Source organism: Anastrepha obliqua, chromosome 2 (assembly GCF_027943255.1).
Source record: "Anastrepha obliqua isolate idAnaObli1 chromosome 2, idAnaObli1_1.0, whole genome shotgun sequence".
Taxonomy (NCBI): domain Eukaryota; kingdom Metazoa; phylum Arthropoda; class Insecta; order Diptera; family Tephritidae; genus Anastrepha; species Anastrepha obliqua.
This window is the reverse complement of record NC_072893.1, coordinates 85822869-85847418: the sequence shown is the minus strand read 5'-3', so window position 1 is coordinate 85847418 and position 24550 is coordinate 85822869. Positions and strand designations below refer to the sequence as shown.

Here is a 24550-nt window from a genome sequence, read left to right as displayed (position 1 = left end):
TTAATTTTTTTTTATAAGACCCTTGCACAAATTTTATAAAAGAGTATAAAGGAGATGTTATGGTAAGAATCTGTATTTACATACATATATGTACGCTTTATAAAAGTGCGTAGGTGTTTTTTTCAATAGAAAATAATAAGCGGTGTCTCATTAAGAGCCATTTAATTGCCATTATTTGTTCGCTTTCATAAATGAACATTGAGGTACTTCGTTGTAATCCACCACAAAGAATTCGAAACTGTATTTAATAAAAATACATATTTTATATTTTAATATATGTATATACCTATATATGTCCGTACATACATAATTGGCGCTTACACTCTTTACTGGGCGTGTGGCCTCCTATTAGTGGTGTGCGTCCTCATATTGTTCCACAAATGGAGGGACAGTTTTATGCCCCCTCCGAACAGCAGACAAATTTTTATCAGAACCTTTTGGATGACAGAAATGCACTCGGTGATTTGCTTTTGCCCCCCCGATCACTATTAGAAATGGATAGAAATGATAGACTGAAATTTTTTGTCATCCGAAGCAAAATTGAGAGAGTAACTTCGGCTGCTACGTGGTTGAGAACTCGGCAACATATTTCTGCCCGCTCACTTGACACGTATTCGCAGACTCGCCCAATCAGGCGTTGTTGAGACTTTAACGAAGTAACATAGGGTAAGGCTGCGTTGATTTTGTTCGTATATCATCAACACATTCTTAGTTTTTTCGTAAACTAGCCGCTGTAATGAGCTCGCTTACGTCAGCCAATCAACTGATTCCTTCAAAATCTCTGAGAGCGGGCCAACGGTCTGATCTTGACCACACCTCTGCATTCTGTACATCGTGCCGGGCGCTACCGGATGTTTATCACGCATCAACTAATTCGGCTAATTTTAATAAAATATCTTACATACGAGTACAATTCAATGGGGGTGAATTACTTGAAAAATTGCATCTGTTTTCGCTCTATAATATTTAAATCCATTCAAATTTTTCTGAGTCAAGTTGTACTTTTGGGGGAAATGATTTCGGCTTTTACTTATTCAGTCATTAACGAAACGGCATATAAATTAGAAAGGAAAGGGGCAACCTGAGCATTTATAGGTCTAGAGCCAGTTTGTGGCCTGGGAAAAGGTGACTTCTCCTCTTTTTCTGAGGAAGTAGAGGAAAGCACACTGAGATAATCTACAGGGCTTATTGCAATCTAAATCAATGATAGGTAGCTTTACCCCAATACGATTTAAAGGAAGGAATTCTAAGAGGGCATTGTGAATTGAATTATTATCTTACTAACCTGAGGATGTACTCCAATGGAGCTCCAGGTTCTGCAGGGAGGAAGATGAAACCTCAAAATATGTGCAGGTACGGTTCGCAGCACTGATGCATAAGTGGAACAAACACGTGGGCAAACATATTTTATCAGAGGAGGGAATTACACGCAATACTAAAATTTATTGAGAAAGAACCCACCAAAATTTGTGAAGTTAATTTATCAACAAGATATGCGATTTAAGGTAATTGGATTTTTTTCGGTAGTTTTTCAAATGAAACGTGTATTCGAATAATAATTATCGGATTGAAAGAAATTAGGTGCACCGTTGACAAGATTTATTTGCAAATTTCATCACAAGGACCATTTGCTTCCATAAAATATTACACCCGTCATTAGAGAAATTTTGATATATATTTTGTTTTTTAGGCCGAAATCCTTGTGGCCACGTGTGGACCGGAGGCTCTCGGGCGAGCTTCTGAGGTTGACAAAATATCAGCTCTCGTGGCTTGGAATTACCTCGAGTCCGTTTTGCGCTGGATGTATGGAGGATGGGTGGAATCATCTCAGCACCAGTCATCGTTTGTAATCCACACTCTATAAACCCACCCTCCTAACCATCCCAGCACCAGCTCTCCCTGGTATCACAAGGGCGAATCCGTTTTTCTTCGTCCAAGTGTGCTCATTCCTTGGTCAACCAAACCAACCTAACCTAGTTTTTTTTAGTAGTTTTTTAGTCATACGTGCGGCCGCCGTAGCCAAATGGGTTGGTGCGCGACTACCATTCGGAATTCACAGAGAGAACGTCGGTTCGAATCTCGGTGAAAACACCAAAATTAAGAAAAACATTTTTCTAATAGCGGTCGCCCCTCGGCAGGCAATGGCAAACCTCCGAGTGTATTTCTGCCATGAAAAAGCTCCTCATAAAAATATCTGCCGTTCGGAGTCGGTTTGAAACTGTAGGTCCCTCCATATGTGGAACAACATCAAGACGCACACACCACAAATACGAGGAGGAGCTCGGCCAAACACCCAAAAAGGGTGTACGCGCCAATTATATATAATATATATATAAATATACGTGCTAACATTTTTCCCAAGAAAGGTGTTTTCCTAATAAATTTTTATTCAAACAGTTAGCTAATGGAACACCCTTTAAGTGTATCATGTATAAAAATACAAAATATATGCATTGAAGTCATATTTAGAAATAAGATTTTAACGGTACTTTTGCTCCTTTCTCACAGTTGTCTTCATACATACAGCAGCGTGCATTTAATTAGCAACTCTAATTATTAATATAAATAAAATAAAATAATATATAAATAAAAATATAATTTATTTGGGAACAAATTTCAATTTTGTACAAGATTTATAAAAATTCGACTAATTTCCATTCAAACTTTTTAATCCAAACCAAAAAGAAAATTGCGGTCCGCAGTTTTATAGCAAATTGAATTTTAGTACAAGAAAGAGCGGATTTGAAGTGGTTCAAAATTTTCGTTGATTTTTAATAATTTGCATATTTGTGTTGCGTATTTTTTAGTACCACCCATCACATTCGGATAGCTTGCGATTCGTTTCTGGACCGTCGCAAGGCCATAGTCAAGGCAAAAGTTGGCCATATCGAGCAAAAGTAAATTGATTCTTAATTTTGTATTATTTTGACACATTTTTTACTTTGAATTGAATAAAATTAAACTAAACCAAACTAAATTTATGGCCTTTTTAATTGGTTACACTTCGAGTGCGGAACCTTTAATTAGCATTTGACTACTTTTATTTTGTTTTTCTAATTTACATTAATTTTTGGTAAAACTGAAGTTCTTTCTACAACATATGACAACCATTCGAGCTTTCGTTAAATGGAGAAAATGCGTAATACCTTCAGCGAATAAAATTTTCAAAAATCAACGATAAGTTCGAGCCACTTCAAACTTGCACCTTATGTTGTGGAGTGAACTCTATTTTTGAAGAAGAAAATAAAAGCATCCCTAAATATTCCGTTGCTAATAAGGTTTACGTAACCGTATATCTACTTATTTATATGTATACATATACATACTTATATGCGCAGATATGGTCAGTTTTTTGAATAGCTCTTCTTGGCATAGCTGACACAAGCCACACTAAAGACTATAGCAACTCGTTCTATCCAATCCATCTGTAATATGATTCATATGAATTCTTTTCACGCCAGTACAAAAGATAACCGTTTGACATCTTTTGACTGCTTCGCTATTATCTTCTTACTAACAATTCTCGCATATAAAAGCTCTGCGGCCGCTGCGCTAAGCCGCAATTATCCTTTCGTTATGGCCGCGTAAAGAACGTCATGCAGTGGGTAGCGCTCCAATTTGATAACTTCCAAAACGGACATAATTTACAAAGAAAATAATTTATTTAGTTAATAAATTCCATATTTCTGAACTACTAAAATGGTTTGTGATTTTTACTAGCTTTTGCAGAAGTGCTTATAAAACAGATTTTTTTTTTGTGAATAAAGAGTGTTATTTTTACACGTTTTTACCAGATCGCGTTGGTGTTATTATCATTGTGTCTTGGCGGTATCATTGGCCATCGATTGGATAACATGTTGTTCAAGCCTGTCATGGATTTAGTTGGCACTGAAGAAGCGCCTACAATTTCAAAAACGGCGCTTGCAGAAACGCAAGATTCGTATGAGGATTCAATATTTTCGCAGCAACGTGACAATGAGGGTGGCAATGGTGTGCAACGGCACAATGCAAATGGCAAAAAAGATTTACTGCAGCATTTGTACGCAGGTTATGGATGCTTGAGTTCCATTGAGGATTGGACGAAATCAAAGAGGAATATTGATTTTGAAATTCTACCGAGCAAAAGTTTCGATCGCAATAGGTACAAAGACAAAATATCGAGATCAATCATAGTCCGTATAAGGTCAACTTTAAGAATAATACAAATACATACATACATATAAGCAACTTTTCAATTACTTGAATACAATGATATGCATGTGTGTGTGCACTTATAAATCATTAAAAATTGTTGCCAAGTTCCCCTTAAAGTTGACTACGGTAATGTGACAAAATGTAATAGTTTATGTTTTAATTCGTATCTCAATATATACATACATATATAGCTATAAGCCGCCTATAGATGAGGTGTTCAAAGGCATAGTAACGGAGAATTTCAGTGAAAATCGTGCACCGCCGACGGATGAACGAGAAATTGACCATAAAGTTGTCAACGTAAAGGATTCTACGGCTGAGAACAGATTTATTAATTTTCCACCAATTTCATACTATGCAGATTTTTACAAGGATTTTTTAGTTGATACCAATTGGAAGGATACCAAACGGGCCGGCACTGCGCCGGTCATTGGCTGTGATTGCAAAGTTAAGGTAATATGCTGTGAATTATAAAACAACTCGTTTTAAGGTGAGAAGACGCTAATGGCATAAAAGTTAGACGATTACAAATCATTCTTTTTTTGTGTTGACGAAACTAACAGACGCATAACTTTTTGGCATTTATTATATTATATATATTATACCTTTAAAACACATAGATGCATATATTGAAAAACAGGTAAAAAATTAAATGGTGGAGATACATGGCCACACGTTAGGCAGTTTTTACAGAGCACTCTCCTTCGTGGTGGGCGTGATAAGCACTGCAATTTTTGTCTGAAACAAGTAAATGATGATTTTTTAACGTTAGTAAATTATCTACAAGTACTACATTTTAATTTACGTAAATAGAAGCACTTTAAAAAACTTATTTTTTTTTATTTTACTAAAAAAATTAGTTAAAAAATGTATAAAAATATTTTAAATTAACGAATCGAAAAATTTTCTATATAACTCCGTTGATAATATATTTATGAAGACTTGTGCCAAGTTTTAGGTCAATCGGTTGAACATTTTTGGAGTCAAACGCACTCATAGACAATGATAGTTATAGCTTATTACATCAGACGGACCGACAGAAATGCAGCTTTAACAATGGATAAGTGGGCGTACTTTTATCAGATCTCAATAATATTTATTTCGGATTTAAATGAAGTGGAAAGCAATATGTGTCCCAAGTTTCGGTGAGTTTAATTAAGTCGTTATCGAGATATACGGAATTCGAAGATTCCATTACTTGCGTTGTACGAGTATTTATTTTCGGAATGGGCGTATATGTCATTATCTACCTCAATTGCTTTTGCCAGTTATACATATGAACAAAAGTATAAAGCGCGGTTATAAAGGAAGTCTGCGTTTTCCAGCAGCGTTCTCTTCGAACAATCATAACCTCTCTAATTATTGAGTTATTTTTATTGGAAGCATATTAAGATATTCCTAAAGATATATATATGTAATTGGCGATTACATCCTTTTGGGATGTTTGGCTGAGCTCCCCCTCCTACTTGCGGTGAGCATCTTGATGATTTCCACAAGTGGAGGGACCTACAGTTTTACGCCGCTTCCGAACGGCAGATGGTTTTTATGAGGAGCTATTTTTATGGCAGTAATACAGTTGGAGGTTTGCCATTGTCTGCCGAGAGGCAACTGCTCTTTTTCTATCAATTGATGTTTCGAACTTGTGCACTTCCGAATGGTAGTCACGCACCAAACTTTTCGGCTAAGGATATGTACTTTGAAATTAAGCAAAAAAATTGAATTTTAATATGATCGAACATTTATTTTACTATAAGAAGAACAAATATTTTACATCGACAAATTAATTTTTATTGCACATGCATAACGTAGTTTTCTAATTACATATGCGATAATAATTATTCAGCAGAAAATTTCTAACGAGAAAGAAAACAAACATAAAAACAAAGATTCAAAACAATACGCAAACGCGTAGAATTTTTCAGGCTTTATGAATAGCTGATTGTTTTGTTTGTAAAATCAGAAGAAGAGATTCTTTACTTGAACATTTCAACATTTGACTGCTTTCATTATTCTAGGCATTAAAGTTCTTAAAGTTAAAATCCTTGTATAAATTAAAATCCCTTGCACGAATTAAAATCAACAGCCTGTCACCAGCACCTTTTCCTGCTGCCAACCTATTGCAAGCAAACTCTTTTCCACCAGAGATACCCAAATTTACCTCGAAACTCAAAGTTCTCGCAATTCCTCTTCCTTGCAAGCGACAACTATTAGAGTCGAAGTAGTCAGATCATTACCTTTTAAATAAATTTGTTTTTGTAGTTTTCTAAAAACAATTTACCAGTAAAGAAAAAAGCACAGAAACGCATTGAATGTTTCTCTTCAACGGAGCAAACGTGGCTGCAGGTGGCGAATCAGCCTCACTTCCCTTTCATTGAGATTGCGTACTATGGAGTTCATGAAACCCATTGCATATCTAAAAAAGCTATAGATTCTTGCTATTCAAATTTAAGTCAACGAAAATTTATAAAATTTCCTGTTAGTCTACTAAACGGAACGTACAAAATGGTTTCCAAATATTTACAAAGCTTTACTAGATTAGATAGCGAAGACAAAATCATTGAACTATACAATATGAAGGTTAACAAACCCCGCAGTTCTATGAGAATTGTGATGTTTCTTCCCGAACCTTGTTTCACCAAATAAGCTCTTCATCTTGCGATTGCTTTAATCTAGTGTAGGAAAGGATAATTCAAGCTAGAGAATTAAATTCCTCAATACTACCTTAGCTTATAAGAACGTCCAATTTCTGACTTCCGCCACTGATATCGATCTTATAAGACTCAACAACTCCCTCTTTATTTTGCTTGTTTTAAATTGAATAAAAGAACAAAGCAAGTAGAAATGGGAATGCTAATTTTCATCGTGTAAATAAAGTCAAAGGCGGCCGTTGTAACTGAAGGAGTTAGTGCGTGACCGCCATTCGGAAATCGGAGAGAATGTAGGTTCGTATCTCGGTGAAACACCAAAATGAAGAAAAAGTGTTTTCGAATAGCGGTCATCCATCGGGAGGCAATGGTAAACACCCGAGTGTATTTCTGCCATGAAAAAGCTCAACTCAAAAAATATTTGCCGTTCGGAGTCGCCTTAAAACTGTAGGTCCCTCCAATAATGAAAAATATAGGAATTTGTGTTTTTTTACATTTATTATTTAAAGCTGAATATGTAGTTTGTGCTGCCACCTTGTTTACAAATTACTTCGTAAATACGTTGATGAATGGATTTGTACGAGTTCTCCAGATAGCCTAACGAAATTTCAAACCAGGCCGTTTTAATGATTCTCCCCATTAATGATTCTCGCCCATTCTATTAACCTTACGAACAAACCATCCCCATAGATTTGCAAAAATGTTCAGCACTGGGGAATGCAGAGGCAGAGGCAATGCTAAAGTTTCAACGTTTTGATACGCAATCCAAGTTTTGATCACACTTGGAGTATGTAGAGTTGAATTATTCTGCTGAAATAGAATAGATTAATAGATTCAAGTGTTTCACGAATCTCGGTAAAAGATCATTCCAACAGAGCTTTATAACTGTTTCCCGTCATTTTGTAGCCTACAATTTTCAATTCGAACGCGCCATAGTACGATATTGCTCCTTTTATATTATTATCACCATCTTCGCAGCGGTGATGTCTACTCAAGTACCTTTCCTTCTTTCTTAAGTCAAGTAGATTGAACTAAATACTACTTCTTTCTATTAACCGGGACCATTATTTGTAGCAAAATTCCAAGCCATGTGGTCCCTGGCAAAATCGAGACGCCGTTCTTTGCGAAATTTATTCAAAGAGGTTTTTTTTGGAATTTTTGTGCTTTAGATTTGGCGCTTTTAGCTTAGCACTTTGAACGGCGGATTTGTAGGCTGCAACATTTGCCATTTCCTTCATTTTTGCTGGTGGAAGGGCGAAATTTGATGCAATCCTAAGGGTTTTGTGGCTTCACTTCGTTGGCAAAGCCATTGTAATTCTTACCATGGGAAACACCTTGTTTCATGTAAAGATCCACAATGTTTGGACTTCGACCGGTCCTTTACTCCTTTAAATTTCTTAAAAAAAATGATTTGTTAACAAATTGAAAAAGTGAGTAAGCGGCACTACTATATAACATCTTTAGTTAAACGTGGATATGAAATTTTTCCTAGATAACAAAAAACAAAAAATGTTTGTGCCGCACGGTTTATTTATTTTTTCTTTGTATTTTATTTTACTTATTCATTTTGTACTTAGCAAATTTGCTTAAATTCTATTTTTTTTTGTAAAAAACTCCTTCCGTTTTAAAGCTATTCCACTTGAGTTTTTCGAAAAGAACTGTATTTCAATACATCCTTAGTTATTCATTAAAACCACCAAGAATAGTTCTCTTTAACATATAGCTGCGATAGAACTGATTAGTGGAACGTGAAGTTGTAATATAAAAGTTTAAGTTTTACTCTGTTACTGGAGCGGTTGTGCTTGTCCCAGCAAGGGTTAAAAACTCAAGCACAGTGTAATTATTTGATGAATCTATCAACTAAAAAACCAAATATAGACCATTCGCATGTGAAATAATGTATCAAAAAATACATTTTTTTTGTGGTCAGATTTTTATGTTCATACAATAATAAAATGTATCTTTTTCCAGATCGACCTACTCGATCTGGGCCAACAACACTATCCGCGCTATCTGATGAATGCCGTATGTCAAAGCAATCAATCGCCTAATGAATATCCACAGAAATGTTGGCGAGGATCTTATTGCAAGCCTTTGGAATACAAACTAAAAGTGCTCACACAACGTAATTCATCAGAACACGGACAGAACGACCCGGCAATGGCATGGTTGCCCGATGAACTTAGACAAGATTGGAAATTCAAAATTGTTACAGTGGCGGCTGGTTGCTTTTGTTCCTACTGAAGATATACGCCGAGTAAACAAGGCTGCTGAATTCTTTACAAATTAAAGAAATTTATTAGTTATACAACACTAATGGCACTGATATACATACATATATACGTTATAAATTCATACAAATACATATTTAATAAAAATTTGAAAAAGCAGAATGTGTAAAGATACACACAAAATTTACTAGTTTGTTTTGGTTTGTCGAATATTTTCGAGAAAAGTGGTGAAAAAGGAACATTAATGTAAAAGGTGGTTAAATTTCAAGGGCCGATGTTGAATGTGAATCACACCTAAACGTCAACGACACCGTTGGACTTCTTTCTTTGGGGTTATTTGAAAGAAAAGGTGTACGTCGATAAGCCAGCAACAATTCAAGAGCTAAAGGATGAGATAATTCGGCACATTAACGGCATAGAACCTCAATTATGTCTCAGCGTCATCGAAAATTAGGACCATCGGATGGAGAGGCCGCGGCGCCCATTTGGCGCCGTACATAATTGAGCCATTCCAATATTATCATAATAAAGAGAAATGACAATATTTTCCTAAAAAAATTGTATTTTATTCAAAATCAGCACCGGCCCTTGAAACTTAACCACCCTATGATAAAAAATGTAATAAATGGAAATATTGTTTTATTTAACCTTTGTGGACACACCTAGTTTTGTTTAGAACTATTGAGCATAAATAATCATTCTTGAAGGAAACTAATTATCAGTATTGCCTCACCTTGTTTCTCATATGAAAGTAAAAAAAGAAGGAAATTATTAAAAAACACTTATCAATAACACGCGATCAACTTATGCGTATATTAAGGATTCAAAGCCTTTCTGTTTTTGATCGAGTTTGTATTGGCCAATAATTGTTTATAATAATTAAGTCAAAAATGCATTTAATTGCAGAATAAAAGTGTTGCTTTTTATATTTTATTCCTTTGGAGACGTGTGATAAGCTGTAACCCGATGTATTAATCGAAAAGTAGCATAAACTTACATATCTTCACTTACATTCTTTGTTCTTTTTTCAATGTGTGAAATTTTCATCTCGTAGTGAGAAATTCATCTCGCATAATTTATTATGATTTTTCATGTGGATTATCGAGAGAGGAGTGCAAGATTGATGATCATTCTTAAAATAATTTTGTCTTGCGTGATTTAGTTCATAATATGTACAGGGTGGCTGATGAAAGCCGCTACCAAAAAAAAATTGAATAACTTTTTTTTCTTTTTAAGTTATCTGTTCCATTTTTGTTTTAATTTGCAGATTGATCTTTAAAATTTATTAAAATGGATAACTGGGACACGCAAACAAGAATTTGGATAGTCCGCCGCTATCACGCACTGGAGTCCGTAGTTTTGGTAGATGGACCATAATGAGACTGGTGAATAATTTTGCTGAGCAAGGAACAGTCGCAAGAAGGCCTTATCCTCGAAACCCACCAGTTCGGACGGAGGAAACGATCGCTGCTGTAGCTGCAGCTATACAAAGCAATCCAAGGGTTTCAACAAGAAGCTTATCTGCTCAACTTGGTGTCAGCCGACAGTCTTTGCAAACAATAATGCACAAAGATTTAGACTTATTTCCCTACAAAATTCAAATGGTTAACAAACTGAATGCAGCAGACTTGCCGATTCGCTTGGAATTTTGCCAGAAGATCCTGCAAATGATGGAAGAAGACCAAAACATGTTAAACTGCCTTTTCATGTCTGATGAGGCCCACGGCAATGGGTGTGCGGTTTCTTCACGCTGTATTGTCGGGCCTTATTTTTTTGAAGAAAATGGTCACACCGTTACGGTTACTGGAGACCGTTATTTGAAAATGCTGAAAGAATTTTTCTATCCAGAACTACGCCGAAAGAGGATTCCTTTCAACTCTGTGTGGCTTCAACAAGATGGGGCAACGTCTCACATAGCCCAGACTGTTATGACAGAGTTGCGACGAAAATTTCCCAATAAACTGATTTCAAGAAACTCCGAATTTCGTTGGCCCCCCAGGTCGCCTGACCTTACTGCACCTGACTTTTTCTTGTGGGGTTTATGTAAACAAGAAGTTTATAAAACAAAGCCAACAAATTTGGATGAACTAAAACAATCCATTCGGGCAACAATTGCGGCTATTCCTGTCGCAACTCTCAAAGCAGCAATCAACAACTTTTTACTAAGATGCCGCACTTGTGTCAACGAGCATGGGGGTCATTTAAATTCAATTATTTTTAAAACTAGTTAAGCTACATTTAATAAAATTTAATGACCTTCAACTTGAAAAAAAAAATGAATTCCATACACTAAAAAAAAAGTTATTTGAGTTTCTTAATGTAGCAAAATTCATCAGCCACCCTGTACTAGGGATCCCTGTGCACGTAGTATATAATAAACTAATTAATTTTGAACCGAATCATTTACGGTACTACGAAAAGGATGTTGCAGCGTTGGCACAAGAGCATCCAATAGGGAATTTGTTGACGGGAATTTATCCACTAGGCGTACTAAAGCCTGTCTGGCTTATTATTGGGCAATTAGTATGAGCGAAAATTGGAGTAGAGCGCTTAATGCGATTGCCCTGCAGTGAAGCCCGCCTACCTCTTGAGGAAAAGTGCATCCAAATTGGTAAACGGTCTTAAGGTTGCACAGATGAACTCAGAAAATCGGTAGCGAATTTTTATAATTTCGAAAAGTTGGCCCTTCAAGAACTTCGCCATGATACATATTTCAACCTTGAATAAAGTTTTACCATTGTTAGATAATAAAATGTATGTAATGGTGTGTCAACGATGTTTATTAAAATATAAAACTTTTATATTTTTATGAAAAACTTTTTCATGCTCGAAGAGAAAAATGCCATGATCTCAAAATCTTCTTTATTTGGAAATTCTTCATTCATTTTTATATAAATGGGTTTGATAAAAAGTTCATTTTACTTTTAACAAAACTATAAAATATTTCATATTATATTATGGCAATTATCCCTGCTTTAACCAACTAATCCTGCCCACTCTCTGATGTTACGTAGCCAAGACATTTGCTTGCAATTCCTCGTTTGCCTTTGATTTTGGAATAACTCAGCTAGCTAGTTAGTAACAGCTCTCTATTCTTTCCTTCTTTTTTCATCATCCGCCGACAGCACTACATTTCAAACACTTCCAATTTGTTCATATTCGTTACCTTTAGTGTCCATGCCTCCACACCGTACAATAAAACAGATCAAAAATAAAATTTAAGGTGCCGAAGGCGTAGTTTTATTTATATATTCAAGTTTCTATGGGAAAGAACTTTTCTATACCCTCGCTGTTTCAAACCTGATGCTTTCCATTTCAATTCAACCGGGCTATTCGGGTCATGTTCTTCGATTTCGATGTAACTCAAATATGTTGCTCTCTGGTCAAAATAATGAGACACGTATTTTTTTGTTCGCCTGAAAAAATTTTTTTTCAAGAGTTATCGGCAATTTTGTTTTTCGGCTCAAAATCGATTTTTTTTTATTATATAAGAAAATTTTTTTTTAAATGCCCATAACTTAGTCAAAAATGAACCGATTTTAATAATTCTGGGTTCAAAATGATCGTCATTACTTACACGAGCGACTTCATGTAGAAACAATTGCAAAAAATTAGTTGAAAATTTTTTATTTAGCAAAAAAGAAAAAAAATTAAAATTTTTTCGAAATTTAATATTTCAAAAAGTGTATTTTGTTTTTTTTATAACTTTTTCCAAATCAAGAGGACACCTCAAACTTCAATTAAGCTGAATGCCCAGTAGCTACAATGAGTTGTTTTTGAGTAATGAATTTTTGAGTAAAAAACCTGTTTCGCACTTTTTGTTTTTTGCAAAATAAAACATTTTCAACTTCTTTTTTGCAATTGTTTCTACATGAAGTCATTGAGGCATGAGTAAGAGACATGAGTACCAACATATCGCCACAAAAAAATCGAAATTCGAATATACATAACCTGCGAAAATTCAAAATTCGCGATACTTTCTTGCAGATTCCAATAGGCAGTACGCTTCCATCTGACCATATTTTGTATAGAAGCTTACCAGCTCCTCGCTCGCCGCCCTGTTTGAATAGCTCAGCCGGCAAACCGTCGGCTCCCAAAGATTATCTGCTGTAAATCCACTGTAGAATATAAAAAACAAACAAAATTTTCTTTGCATCTGCTTTTATTTTAGACATAATTCTTCGCATAAAAGTACTGCTTACGATTAGAAGACTTTTACGGAAAAAAACTCTAACACTGCTGTCAAATATTTTTGAATTGTGCACTCGTCAATTTACAATATCGTAGAAGTAGAGTAGTTACAAAAGTTCTTTTCATAAGTTGAATGCTAAGTATTACTAAATATACATAAATGTACTTACAAAACCTAAAACGCAAAAATCGTTTAAATCCACTATGACTATTTCTAATATGATTTTTTTATGTGATTTCGACTTTAAAAGTAAGTAAATGAAAAAGACTTTAAGCGATGGATTGCATAGCATCAAATGCTGTCATTATTTACGTTACAATCACAAGTTGCACGTAAATCGTTGTAAGTGAGATTACGTATTATCGTTGGAAATTTGAACTTACTGGCAACGTGCTTTTATGGCACACAGGCAAGTGCAAGTGCAAGTGCATTTCAAAAACGCAAATTTCAATATTTATTAAACTTACAGTATTACAAGTAGGTATTTTCTTTTTGCGGTTCAGAAAATGCAGAAGGTTGCCCATATCGCCTAAAAGGCTCTAAGGGCATGTAGACGAATCAGTTGTTGAAATGACGTCATCTTAGGGGTTTGTTAGCAAATAAATATTTTAGATTAATTTAATCTAACTTTTCATTGCTGTTACAAAGGCTGGTTATTTAAGCTACTGTAAACTGACGTCATGCAAAATTACTCGAGAAAAGCTTGAATGTCGGTCACGCTCTGTCACATAAGTTCTGCAACAATGTCAATGCCAGTGAAATGTTGGCAATCTGATTGTCATCACTAGCTAATCAAGCACAGTATAACCTACGGAGCGGAAATGGAAGAGGGAAAATAATTGTTTATTTCATTTCATACTACATTGAAGCTTAATATTTATTTTCATTAAATTCAAATAAATTGATATTTATTTATTCACTATTCATAGCGTAAAACTAAGTTCAGATGAAAAACGTGAAAGAATTCGGCTGCCAATCATCTGAGGTCATCAAAAATGTAACAGGGTCGCAATGTTATTGTAATCATTGAGTGCAGCGAACACAACTTATATTGAGCTTTTCGGACTTGCACTTGCACTTGCACGTGTGCGCTGGGTTTCAGTATTCGTATTTATTAAGCCTCATTCGGAATTGACGAAAAATGTGTTACAGGAAATCAAAACATTTTCCTTAAAAGTGCCAATATAAATAAGTAGTTCATTAAGGGGTTAGTCTACTTTGTCACTTTAAAATTTTTCAATTTTTTTTTTTTGCATAATTTGAAAGTATATATATCCAGAAATATTGTGTAAAAATTTTAAGAAAATCCGAGCACTCTAACTATTTTTTTTTTACCTGAACATCATTTCGTCTACCTGCGCGTATAGCGTGCATTAAAAACTTTAAACGCGTTTTTCTCAAAACAACGTTTTCAAAATCTAGCTCCACTGTATCTCAAAAACTAATCAACCGATTTTCATAAAATTTGGATCACCTATTCTAGACATAATTTGCACCAAATTGACGCTCGGGGGTTTTGAAATTTTAAATTTTTACTATATATTTTTTTTAAATATGCGAAAAAAAAACCGTTCTATCAAAAATTTTCCATTTTTATCAGCCATTTTTTTTGTCTTCATTAAAACCTAATATCCGAGGGTCATTTTGTAGCCAGTATCTTACTGAATCTGAAACATTTTGATTTTTTTGTTTCAGACAAGCCGTTCTTGAGTTCTGATGGAGCTGCCTCACCAACCCATGTTTGAGACGTTACGCTTCACTGCTATTTTTTTACTAAAAATACTATAAAATTGAATAAAAAAAAATTTATTTCTGAATTTTAAGACTTTATTTAATAAATCAAACAAATTTTATATTACTATCATTTATAGTTTTCTCAAAAAAAAAATCACGAATATAGCCTTTTTTTCGAGTCTCCAAAGTAGACTGACCCCTTAAGTGACTTCAAAAGTACAGAAATATTTATATTGTTAAACAATTGAATTATCATGCCAAAAAGTTGCACTTCAGCAGTTGTCTTTTAACAATAATTTGAAACTAAAATTCAGCTGATGAATATAACGTAGTATATCTTAATCCAAATTATTCAAAGTGAATATCTACGTTAACTAAATATATCTACATACGTATCAGATGAACCCACAACTTATGAACTTAAAAAAAAAAATAAAAGCAATTTAAAAAAAAATACAAAAAAAAAAATTACACTTAAATGTTTGCTATAGATTTCTACAGCGCTTAACTTAATTATTATGAGTCGAAATATTGTCGTTGGATACTATGAGTTTGATGTGCGATATATTTTATTTTGAAGAAGACGGAAACAATTAATTCGAATTATTTACATAAATAGTGTTTTCAAGTAGGGCTTTATCAGAGAAATTAAAAAGTTATTACCACCAAAATCAATTAATTTAAGAATTTTCCTATTTCTAGGCAACTTTTTTCTGTTCAGTAAAGTTATGGCTACGAAAGTGAGCTAAACAAACCCTCTCTCTGCATTCCTCTCGCACTCACAGTCACGTGACACATACACACTCTATTACTTAAATAATTACTTAGAAACTAAATACTCGCAGTCATTTATTACGTCGCCGTAGACGGGCTTTCTAATGTAGATGTAGTTGTTGTTGGTATTGTTTCTGCGTCACTTATATTAACGCCTAGTGAAGAGGTCGCAGAATTGGCATTTGAAGTGTATGTGCTTTTCATGGAGACATCTATACTGGCATTTGAATTGCTTGGCGTAGGTGTACAAAGATCTTCTTCCTTAACTTGGGTTTCAGTGGTTTTCACAGGCGTTGTCGCTGTTGCGGCAACTTCGGTCTGTTCGATTTTTATTTCCTCTTTCTTTATCACTACCGGATCTAATGGTAGCTCATCAACTACAGCATCAATGTTAAGCTCATCATAGGGTGTTATAAAATCAGTACTGCCGCCACGACTACGTATACTAATTTGCGAACCACCGCCGCTATTGCCTTTGAAAAGTACACTACCATCAAAGCGTACAATGCTGCCACGGCCATTGTTATCTACTTGGTCACCGCCGGTGTGCGATTCGGAGGCGGGGGTATGCGGTGTGCTCCTTGAACGATGTGCATGATGTTGCCGTATGGCTAATGACAAATCAACCTCGATATCTGAGTCCATCTCATTTTCGGAGAGCGACAACGAAGTGCCGGTGCGCTTGATTTTGATCTACAGGGGAAGTTATAGCTTTACATTTTCTTGTGTGTAAATTAACGTACAAATTAATTGCCCTTCCTATGTAGACAACTCGACTTACCCGCTTGTATGTGGAGGGCTCTGAAATGTAGCCGTCGTAGTCTTCGTCTTCGCTAAAGAGATAACCTTGTTGCAATTGTTCATTGCTAATGTATGTCTCGGGTAATTTGCAAACGATATGCGCCAAATCGATGAATGTATAATCGCTTAACGAGGTATGATTCTCCTTTTTTAAAGGCTCCTTGTTGAACCACTGATTAAAGCGTCCCAAACGTCCGGTCTTGGCCATGGAATCAAAGTAGTTTTTGCCATAAACGTAACCCACATCGCGTATTTCATCGAAACTGCCGAAGGCGAGCGTTTTGTACTTATCAATTGGTGGGCGAATGTATTCGCAGTAGTCAGAATTTTTCACTTCCTAAAATGAAATAAAAGTGAAATTACAAAAACATCCACTAAAATTGCCAGGCGTGACACAGAAAGCCGTTATGTCGCCACGTGGTCGACATTCGTTGCGCATAGGATTGAAGGCTACATAAAATGTTGGGCGACACCACTGGAATCATGACCTCCAACCAAATTATATAAATGAAAGTAGCGACTCAGCCAAAAAAAAAATATATATGTAAAATATTCGTAGATGCACATACTTATGTTTGCATTTAAATATTAAAAAAAAACAGGAATGGAAATGCAAAAACAATCTAAATTTTACAACAAAAATTATTACACATTTTTGTATCCTTCCCAGCTGCCTGATAAAAAGTAAGACCATTAAATAACGAGGCTGGTGTATTAGCTTCAAGAAACACTTCTTATCTGTCCCTGCAAAGCACTTTGCCAATTTTCAATTGTTCGAATGATGTAACACAGGGATACGGCGCTTGGCTAGAAAACTCTTAACAGACAATGAGGAATGAGCCAGTCCACTACCTTACTACAGAATTCAGGACTTTTTCTTCACAATTCACGGTGCTAAGCAAGAACGTGAAGGTAGATTAGTTTTGATTAATAGTTTGACCTTCGAGAACCCAGTAAAGCTAGACAATCTGTCTGTCATCTTGAAAACACTCAAACTACTATGAAGAACGTGATAAAAATTCATTTAATTACGCTTATATACACTTCCTTCAATAAATTAAAGGTAATGGTAATAATGAACTGCGTTGAGCAGCCGACATGCAGTTGGGGTTAGAAGCATAGTAGAATAGTACGAGTAGAATGGCTTTTCGTTGTTGTTATTTGTGTTGTAGCAGTGCACTAGGTCCTGCCAGTACGGTGTAGTTACTGATCGTTATCGTCCAACTCATCTCATGGAAGCGTGGTATTTCGGCAGGTTGGTATTTGGAAGCGGGGTGTTAGGTGATTGGGTTCGAGAAGGCATGTGAATAGGTGGTTAGTATCGTACGGTGTCTTCACATGCTGGATATATATATTGAATATATCGGGGTTGATTACGGATAAGTTTAACCCACTACAATATTAAAATCATAATTGATATTGATAGCTCTGAAGCTTTCTCCACTGCGAATCGCTAGGGCCAGCCAGATGGGTGCATCATAATTCCGTACCGGCCGGCCAACCGTGTCGGTCACTTTTTATAGATTCTTCGCCTTGATTGTTTAGATTTTTTCCAGCGAAATAAAAAAAACAATTCTAGAGCTGACACAGGCTATGACCAATGCTGATAGAATACCAGGTTGCGCCCTCCGAATTCGCTGTGTCGTCAGAGCCCTTGAATAAACAAAAAAAAAAGGGAGGGAATCGGTTGTTTGTGAAGAGCAAGAGTAGGCGAAGGCAATGGAAACAACCAAGCACAAGAAATTATAGACACACACACACTTTCTTTCCACAGCGTCTTCCTCATACAAACGCAAAAAAAAACTGCTTTTGGGTCGTTTGAAAAGTCCGTGCAAAACTAAAACTTCTTAATTGTTTGGGGTAAACATTTTTTATTTTTCGACGTAGTTTCCTTTTTAGTCTTATATACTTCGTTCAACGCTGTTCTAGTTTGTTGATCGCTGTTCTATATGTTAACGAATAATAGGATTTATTTTATAGGTGTGAAACGAGTTGGAAGCCCAGTCCCATTAATTTTGCGACCACAACTTCTGCGGCGTGAGCTGGTGTGTTGTCGTGATGGAAAAAGAAAATCGCTCGACTCCCTCGATTCAAACGAATGCCAAAAACTAAGAAGAAAACGATAAGCCTGAAACTAAACATAATCTCGATAAGCGCCAGTAGTGCGATCTCTCTGACTTTGCACGGACTTTTCAAACGACCCTCGTAGCATATATATATATAGAAAATGCCACACATTCGCCTGGGCAGAGCACAACAGGTTGAGGATAGAAAGTGAAAATGTGAAAGCTCTGGAGCAGTGCAGAATGAATGCGACATTATTGTGAGAAAAGAAAGTACCATTAGTTAGCACCATTTCAAAAGAGACTTTACGAGCTTTGATAAAACAATAAATGCTTGAGGGCTTGCAAGTTTAAATGTGACTTTCAACTATAGCTCAGTTTAAACTGCAGTGAAGGTTCGGTGGAATAGGCTAACCACAACAGATATTTTTAGTTTATACTTATAATTTTTTCTTCTCAAGCTTTTTAAATAAACGAAAATGTTTATGCCGGCTCCTGTTTTATTAAGAATGGCGCAGTTGTGTTTTTTGTTATGTAGTTGTTTTTCAAAAGCAGCAACCATACCCTCAATCATATCAATACTCCAGTTTTTAGAAAATGAGGGATATTAGGAGCCAGTTCTTTTATTTCAATTTGAAAATTTAAAAATTCTCCACAGCTAAACCTGCATAGTAAAGCAGCTCTACCTCAGTTGAAATTGTACTCACCTCGAGTTGGCGTACACACGAAACATACGCTAAACGAGATTGTATGTCGGGCAAGTCAGGCACCTTCACTGGTGTTGTGAAGGGATTCCATTTCTTGTACAGCAACCACCAACCAGATAAGTCATCGCCATAATTCGTCAAGTCCATGTCATCCTGGGAGCCCACATCGATTGCAATAATATGTGCAGCGCCCAAATTATGCATTACGTCAGCTATAACATATAAGTTACCATTAGAAACATACAAACAATGTTATCACGCTTCAAAAAATAACTACGCAAAATTTCATTCATTCACCCAAAGAAAAAAAATGTTTTCAATAGCAAAAGCCAATATTTTTACAGAAAAAAATGCAGAGGGGAAATTTTATTTTAAATACTATCTCACTTTTATTGTTTTCTAACGTCGTTTATATTCATATAGCCAATTCGGGTACAGAGGACTAAAAGAGAAAATATGCAGAGTGAATACCCAGCTGCAACAACTACAAGTACAGCTACACTGAAAAACTTATAGTTAAAAATATACTATTTCATACAAAACTAAAAAATATGAAAACTTAAGGCATGCAAAAAGAGAGAAACAAAAAACAATCGCATTGAGAGTGCAAAAGTGCGGGTGTTAAACTAGGCCATAGACAACTAATACATACAAACGTATTCACAACTAAATACAAACTATCGTTAAATTGGTAAGTGGTTGGTCTTAAAATAGTTGGAGAAAATAGTGTGGGGAGCAGAGCTTACTAATATTGTGGTAGGAGTAGAACTATGCATTAGTAATGGTGGAATAGTTGTGGTTCATTACCTGGCACATTATTGGTGTAACAACCATCGAGTAGTAAATGACCGTCTCTATAATCGCAAAACGGTGGAAAGACGCCCGCTATGGACATGCTTGCACGCACATAGCGCCATAAACATCCTTCAAAGTTGGTCGATGGTGGTGGTGGTGGTGGTGAAGAGGGTGTGACGATAGTGAAAACAAATTTAGGGCCGGCACACACGTCGCATGGCATTCGCGCAGGTATAGTGATTTTACATTTTTTGTTTTCGTTTATTGGTTTGTTCAAAACAAGAGTTTTTTTGTAAATAAAAACATATGAAAAAAAGAATATAAAGAAAAGAGGTTTACATCAATAAATGTTTGTTGATAGCAAAACACGAAAAAGTTGTAGTTGGTGGTGCGCAGCGCTCTCCTTGGAATGGTGGCAGGCATGAGAAGTGTATATGAGGCATGAAACTTTTTCAAAGTGTTGCAACATTTATTACCAAAAAAATATCTATACAACTGCAACTAACAATTGGTAGAAATATAAAAGGTCGCCCAAAACTGACGCCTAGATATCAGTTAGTGAATAATTCCTAGGCGGTACCTTTTTTGTATGTCTCTTTTGCAATTAGTTACGTAGACAGATGTACAGTTTTACACAATGTAACAAGGCGTTGAAATTATTGAAACTTATTATGCAAATGGTCGGTCTTGAAGAAAAACATATCGCAAAATTCGTAATTTTTTGGTGCAAATAATCGTCCGAATGTGTCGACAATTCAAAAGTTGTGGTGAACAAATTTCAATAAATTGGTTCTGTTGATATCTCGACCTTCCCAACAATTAAGCCAACTGTCTGGCGGATTTTACAAGGTGAAGTCCAAAATAAACAAGACTGGCGTCATACAAATGTTTTTGATGGCGCGATCTTTTTAATGAGTTACTGCGTTGGAAGTTACATCCCAGCTGACTTCCAGTGAAAGCTTGGTGACATTTTGTTCAGTGGAATCGAAGTTATTGCGTCAAAAGTGTCAGTATGTTTGTGTCATCGGTGAATGATTTATCGCATTTTAACTGATCATTTGCGCTTACGAAAGGTCTGTACCCGTTTCATTCCGCACAAGTTAACTGAGGATCAAAAATTGCTCAGAATTCAACATTCAAAAGACCTCATTAAAGAGACAAGAAAAAACGAGAACTTCCTTTACAACATTGTAACTGGTGTAACTGAAACTAAGCGTCAAAGTGCCGAATGGAAGGCTCCAGACGAGCCACCACCCAAAAAATCGCGTTTGGAGAAGTCAAAAATCAAGTCGATGCTCGTTTTGTTTTTACGATTCCAAGGGAATTGTTCACAAGGAGTTCGTGCCAACGAGCCACACCGTCAATTCAATTCTCTTTTTTGGCGTTTTGGAGCGTTTGTTGCATGGCATTCGTCGAACTCGCCCTGAATACCGCGAAGGAGGAAGCTGCGATCCACTCTTGAGACTGATTTTTTTACTAGAAATCGCATTTTAACCATCAATCACACTCCGTATTCACCTGATATGGCTCCCTGTCACTTCTACCTATCCGGAAAATTGAATTTCAGGAAAACATTTTACGTCCGTAGAGGCCATCCGAAAGGCTTATACCAACATCTTGAAGGGCATTCCGGTCAATGACCTGAAACACTCTTTCGAAAAGCTTTTAGATCGCGCAAAACAGTGAATAAATAAAGTCGAAGTTATCAGAACAAAGCTCTTGTCGTTTCTATTTTAGCTCAGTCTTGTTTATTTCGGACTTCACCTTGTTCCCGTAGACGTGCTCCTCATGGGCATTTGAATGATGTAATTGTTAAGAGCTGTATTTTGAATAAATGTAGTGAAACTTTAGAGAATCTAAATTTTTACATATTTTATTTTAAAGCAACAACTAGGCGCTTCTTTTGAAATACCCTTTACTTCAATTTGAAATAAATGACAGTGATTTTAGATAATTACCATTTAAATATTAAAGAAGAGACACAAAAATATTGTTCTCAATATTACTACATACAGTGTAACACCGCTATAAAGAATTTGAAGGAAATGGACAAATACTTGGTTTCGCTACATTCATAGGTGCATTCATTCATGTGCCTGAATCTGTATTTATTCTTCCAAAATGTAAAAATAATTTTCTAATATAAATAGAATAATTTTCGATTATTCGAACAGTTGTTCAAATTGATTTCTGAAACGGCATTCACTTTAAGCTGAATCTGTTCTATAAACTCGAAATAGTGTACCCAGTGTTTTCTTGAGTTCAGATATATTCATATAATTGACGCTCACACCTTTATTGGGTGTTTTGCCGAGCTCCTCCTCCTATTTGTGGTGTATGTGTTGATGTTTTTCCAAAAAATGGAGTGACCTAGTTTTAGGCCGCCTCCGAACGACAGATGGTTTTCTATGAGGGGCGAGCGTTATAAGAAAAACGTTTTCTATTATTTGATAGATCGAATGGTAGTCACGCACCAATATATTCGGCTATGGCGTCCGCCTCTTGAGTTTATAGCTAAAATAATAATCAAATTACGCCGAGATAAATCAGCTGGATATGGCAGTTGTGGAACTACTTGTATATGAATTGAATTTTTCGCAAAATGGTCATGAATGTTGTGTAAGATGCCACATTACCGTAATGCAGAAAGCAAGAGTGGTCTCGACGGAAAATTGGACTTTAATGCAAACAATTTTTATTTGACCACCTGCTCCGTTTTTTACCTTTGTCGAAATGGTACTGAATAATATTATATTATATACTGAAATCCATCGTTTTGCCTTCATTTTGGAAAGCAATAACAAACATTTTTCAGTGAACATTTCGCTCACACACATATAAAATACAGCTTCTAATAAAGGGAATCTAATGTTCGGCTTTACATTTATTATTAACTCATTACATACCGGTCTTCAAATCAAAATTTTAGTATATTGGTTAAGCAACTTAACCAATCTTAGTATATTGGTTAAAGAGCTTAACCTTCCCACTCATCCTAAAACGTAGTTATAATGAGTTATTATATAATGAAACATTTTCGCAGAAGCAAACCTTCTCGGCGAACACAGTAAGCAGTACGCATTTCTTGTGTTATAGTTCATTGTATCGAGCTCACACTGTAGTTGGTGTTGATATGAAATAGAAAAGTTTATTGAGTTATACGAGCAGAGCTCAATAATATTTTTGAAGAAAAATGTGGCTGCCGAATTTGTTTTAGTTCTTCTAAGAATCTCTCCTTAGATTTGGCCTTAGAAAACATAAATGGGTGTGTACATAAAAAAAAAATGTTTGGCCATCCTAGGCAAATTAAGTTTTTGTACAAAAACCTGTACAATCTGATATTTTTTCTGACAGCAAAGCTGTTAAAATATTTTTAATTTGATAATTTTTTTCTTATCGGACGATAAAAAAAAGATTTTTAACATAGTCCACCTGCAATAAATTAAATGATCTTACTTATTTAAATTTATGTAATGGGTGTTTTTTAAGAGCTTGGGAACTTAAAATGATAATACAAATCAGAAATATTGTTGGCATGAAGTTTTTTAATAATAATCTGGTAGATAACTTCATGGCATTTATTTTTTGATTATGATATCCGGCTAAGAGTTACATGGTAAATTCGATCAGTCTAAATTAGGCCATAGGTGGTCAACAGTGGCTTGAATCGCCGCTCTTCGCGGAGATATTTATTTTTTTCATGATAAATTTGCACAATTTGAAAGCGTTGTTCTGGCGTTAAATGATTCATGATAACTTCCCAAACCTTACTGAACAGAAATGTTAACACAGTTTGCCATTCTCAGCAGTCATATCATAGTTATCGATATCGATAGTTCTCAAGAGGCTAAAAAACACCTTATACATCAGCAATTTCAGATATCGGAAAATTGTCATTTAAAATAATTAAAAATCGTTTACAATTGATTATTTTCTATTTTTCTTAACTAGTATGGATAGAAATTTATTTACAAGTCTATTCTGCATTTCGATTCGGTTTGAAAATTCATACGATACAATTCCTCTTTCTCCTGTAAGGTCGAACACTTCTGATCAAAAAAAACAAAAAAAAAATGGAGAATCAGAATAACGAACGTTGCTGTTTTCGCTTACGCGCGAATTTCTTGGCATCGAAATACAGAACCTGCGTTAATAGGAATTTTCAATGAAAACTCCTTTCTCACCACGATTTCATCAACTTCCCCTGACAAATTTTAAAATGGCATTCTGAAATCAAAATTTTTTTATGTCGGTTATTAAGCTTTTTTGTTATTATATTAGCTTTAGTGTACGTATAGGTTAGGCCGTTTTCACATTTATGACTCATGAAATATGATTCAATAAAAGAAATGTTAATTAATATATGTCAAAGGGTATAATGAAAACACATTCTGAGTTTTTTACACCATTATTT

General features: G+C 35.4%; 2 protein-coding genes across 3 annotated transcripts in view; one reads left to right on the top strand and one right to left on the bottom strand.

Moving 5' to 3' along the window:
* Positions 1–3587: 3587 nt before the first annotated feature.
* On the top strand, positions 3588–9195 carry LOC129239051 (uncharacterized). The gene is made up of 4 exons (XM_054874324.1): positions 3588–3702; positions 3795–4141; positions 4386–4647; positions 8811–9195. Exons 1-4 carry the CDS (start codon positions 3700–3702, stop codon positions 9081–9083), a joined length of 885 nt encoding a protein of 294 aa, XP_054730299.1. The 5' UTR covers positions 3588–3699; the 3' UTR covers positions 9084–9195.
* Positions 9196–15206: 6011 nt separating this feature from the next.
* Positions 15207–24550, bottom strand: part of LOC129237428 (neuropathy target esterase sws) — a 42641-nt gene continuing 33297 nt past the window's right edge. Inside the window, exons 9-12 of one of the 2 annotated variants that reach the window (XM_054872176.1) lie at positions 20149–20265; positions 19342–19553; positions 16552–16908; positions 15207–16463 (exon numbers count right to left, since the gene is read on the bottom strand). In XM_054872176.1, the coding sequence (XP_054728151.1) occupies positions 15849–16463; positions 16552–16908; positions 19342–19553; positions 20149–20265 (1301 nt within the window). In that variant the 3' untranslated portion in view covers positions 15207–15848. The remainder of the gene's footprint in view (positions 16464–16551; positions 16909–19341; positions 19554–20148; positions 20266–24550) is intronic. The other variant, XM_054872175.1, reaches the window with a different exon arrangement.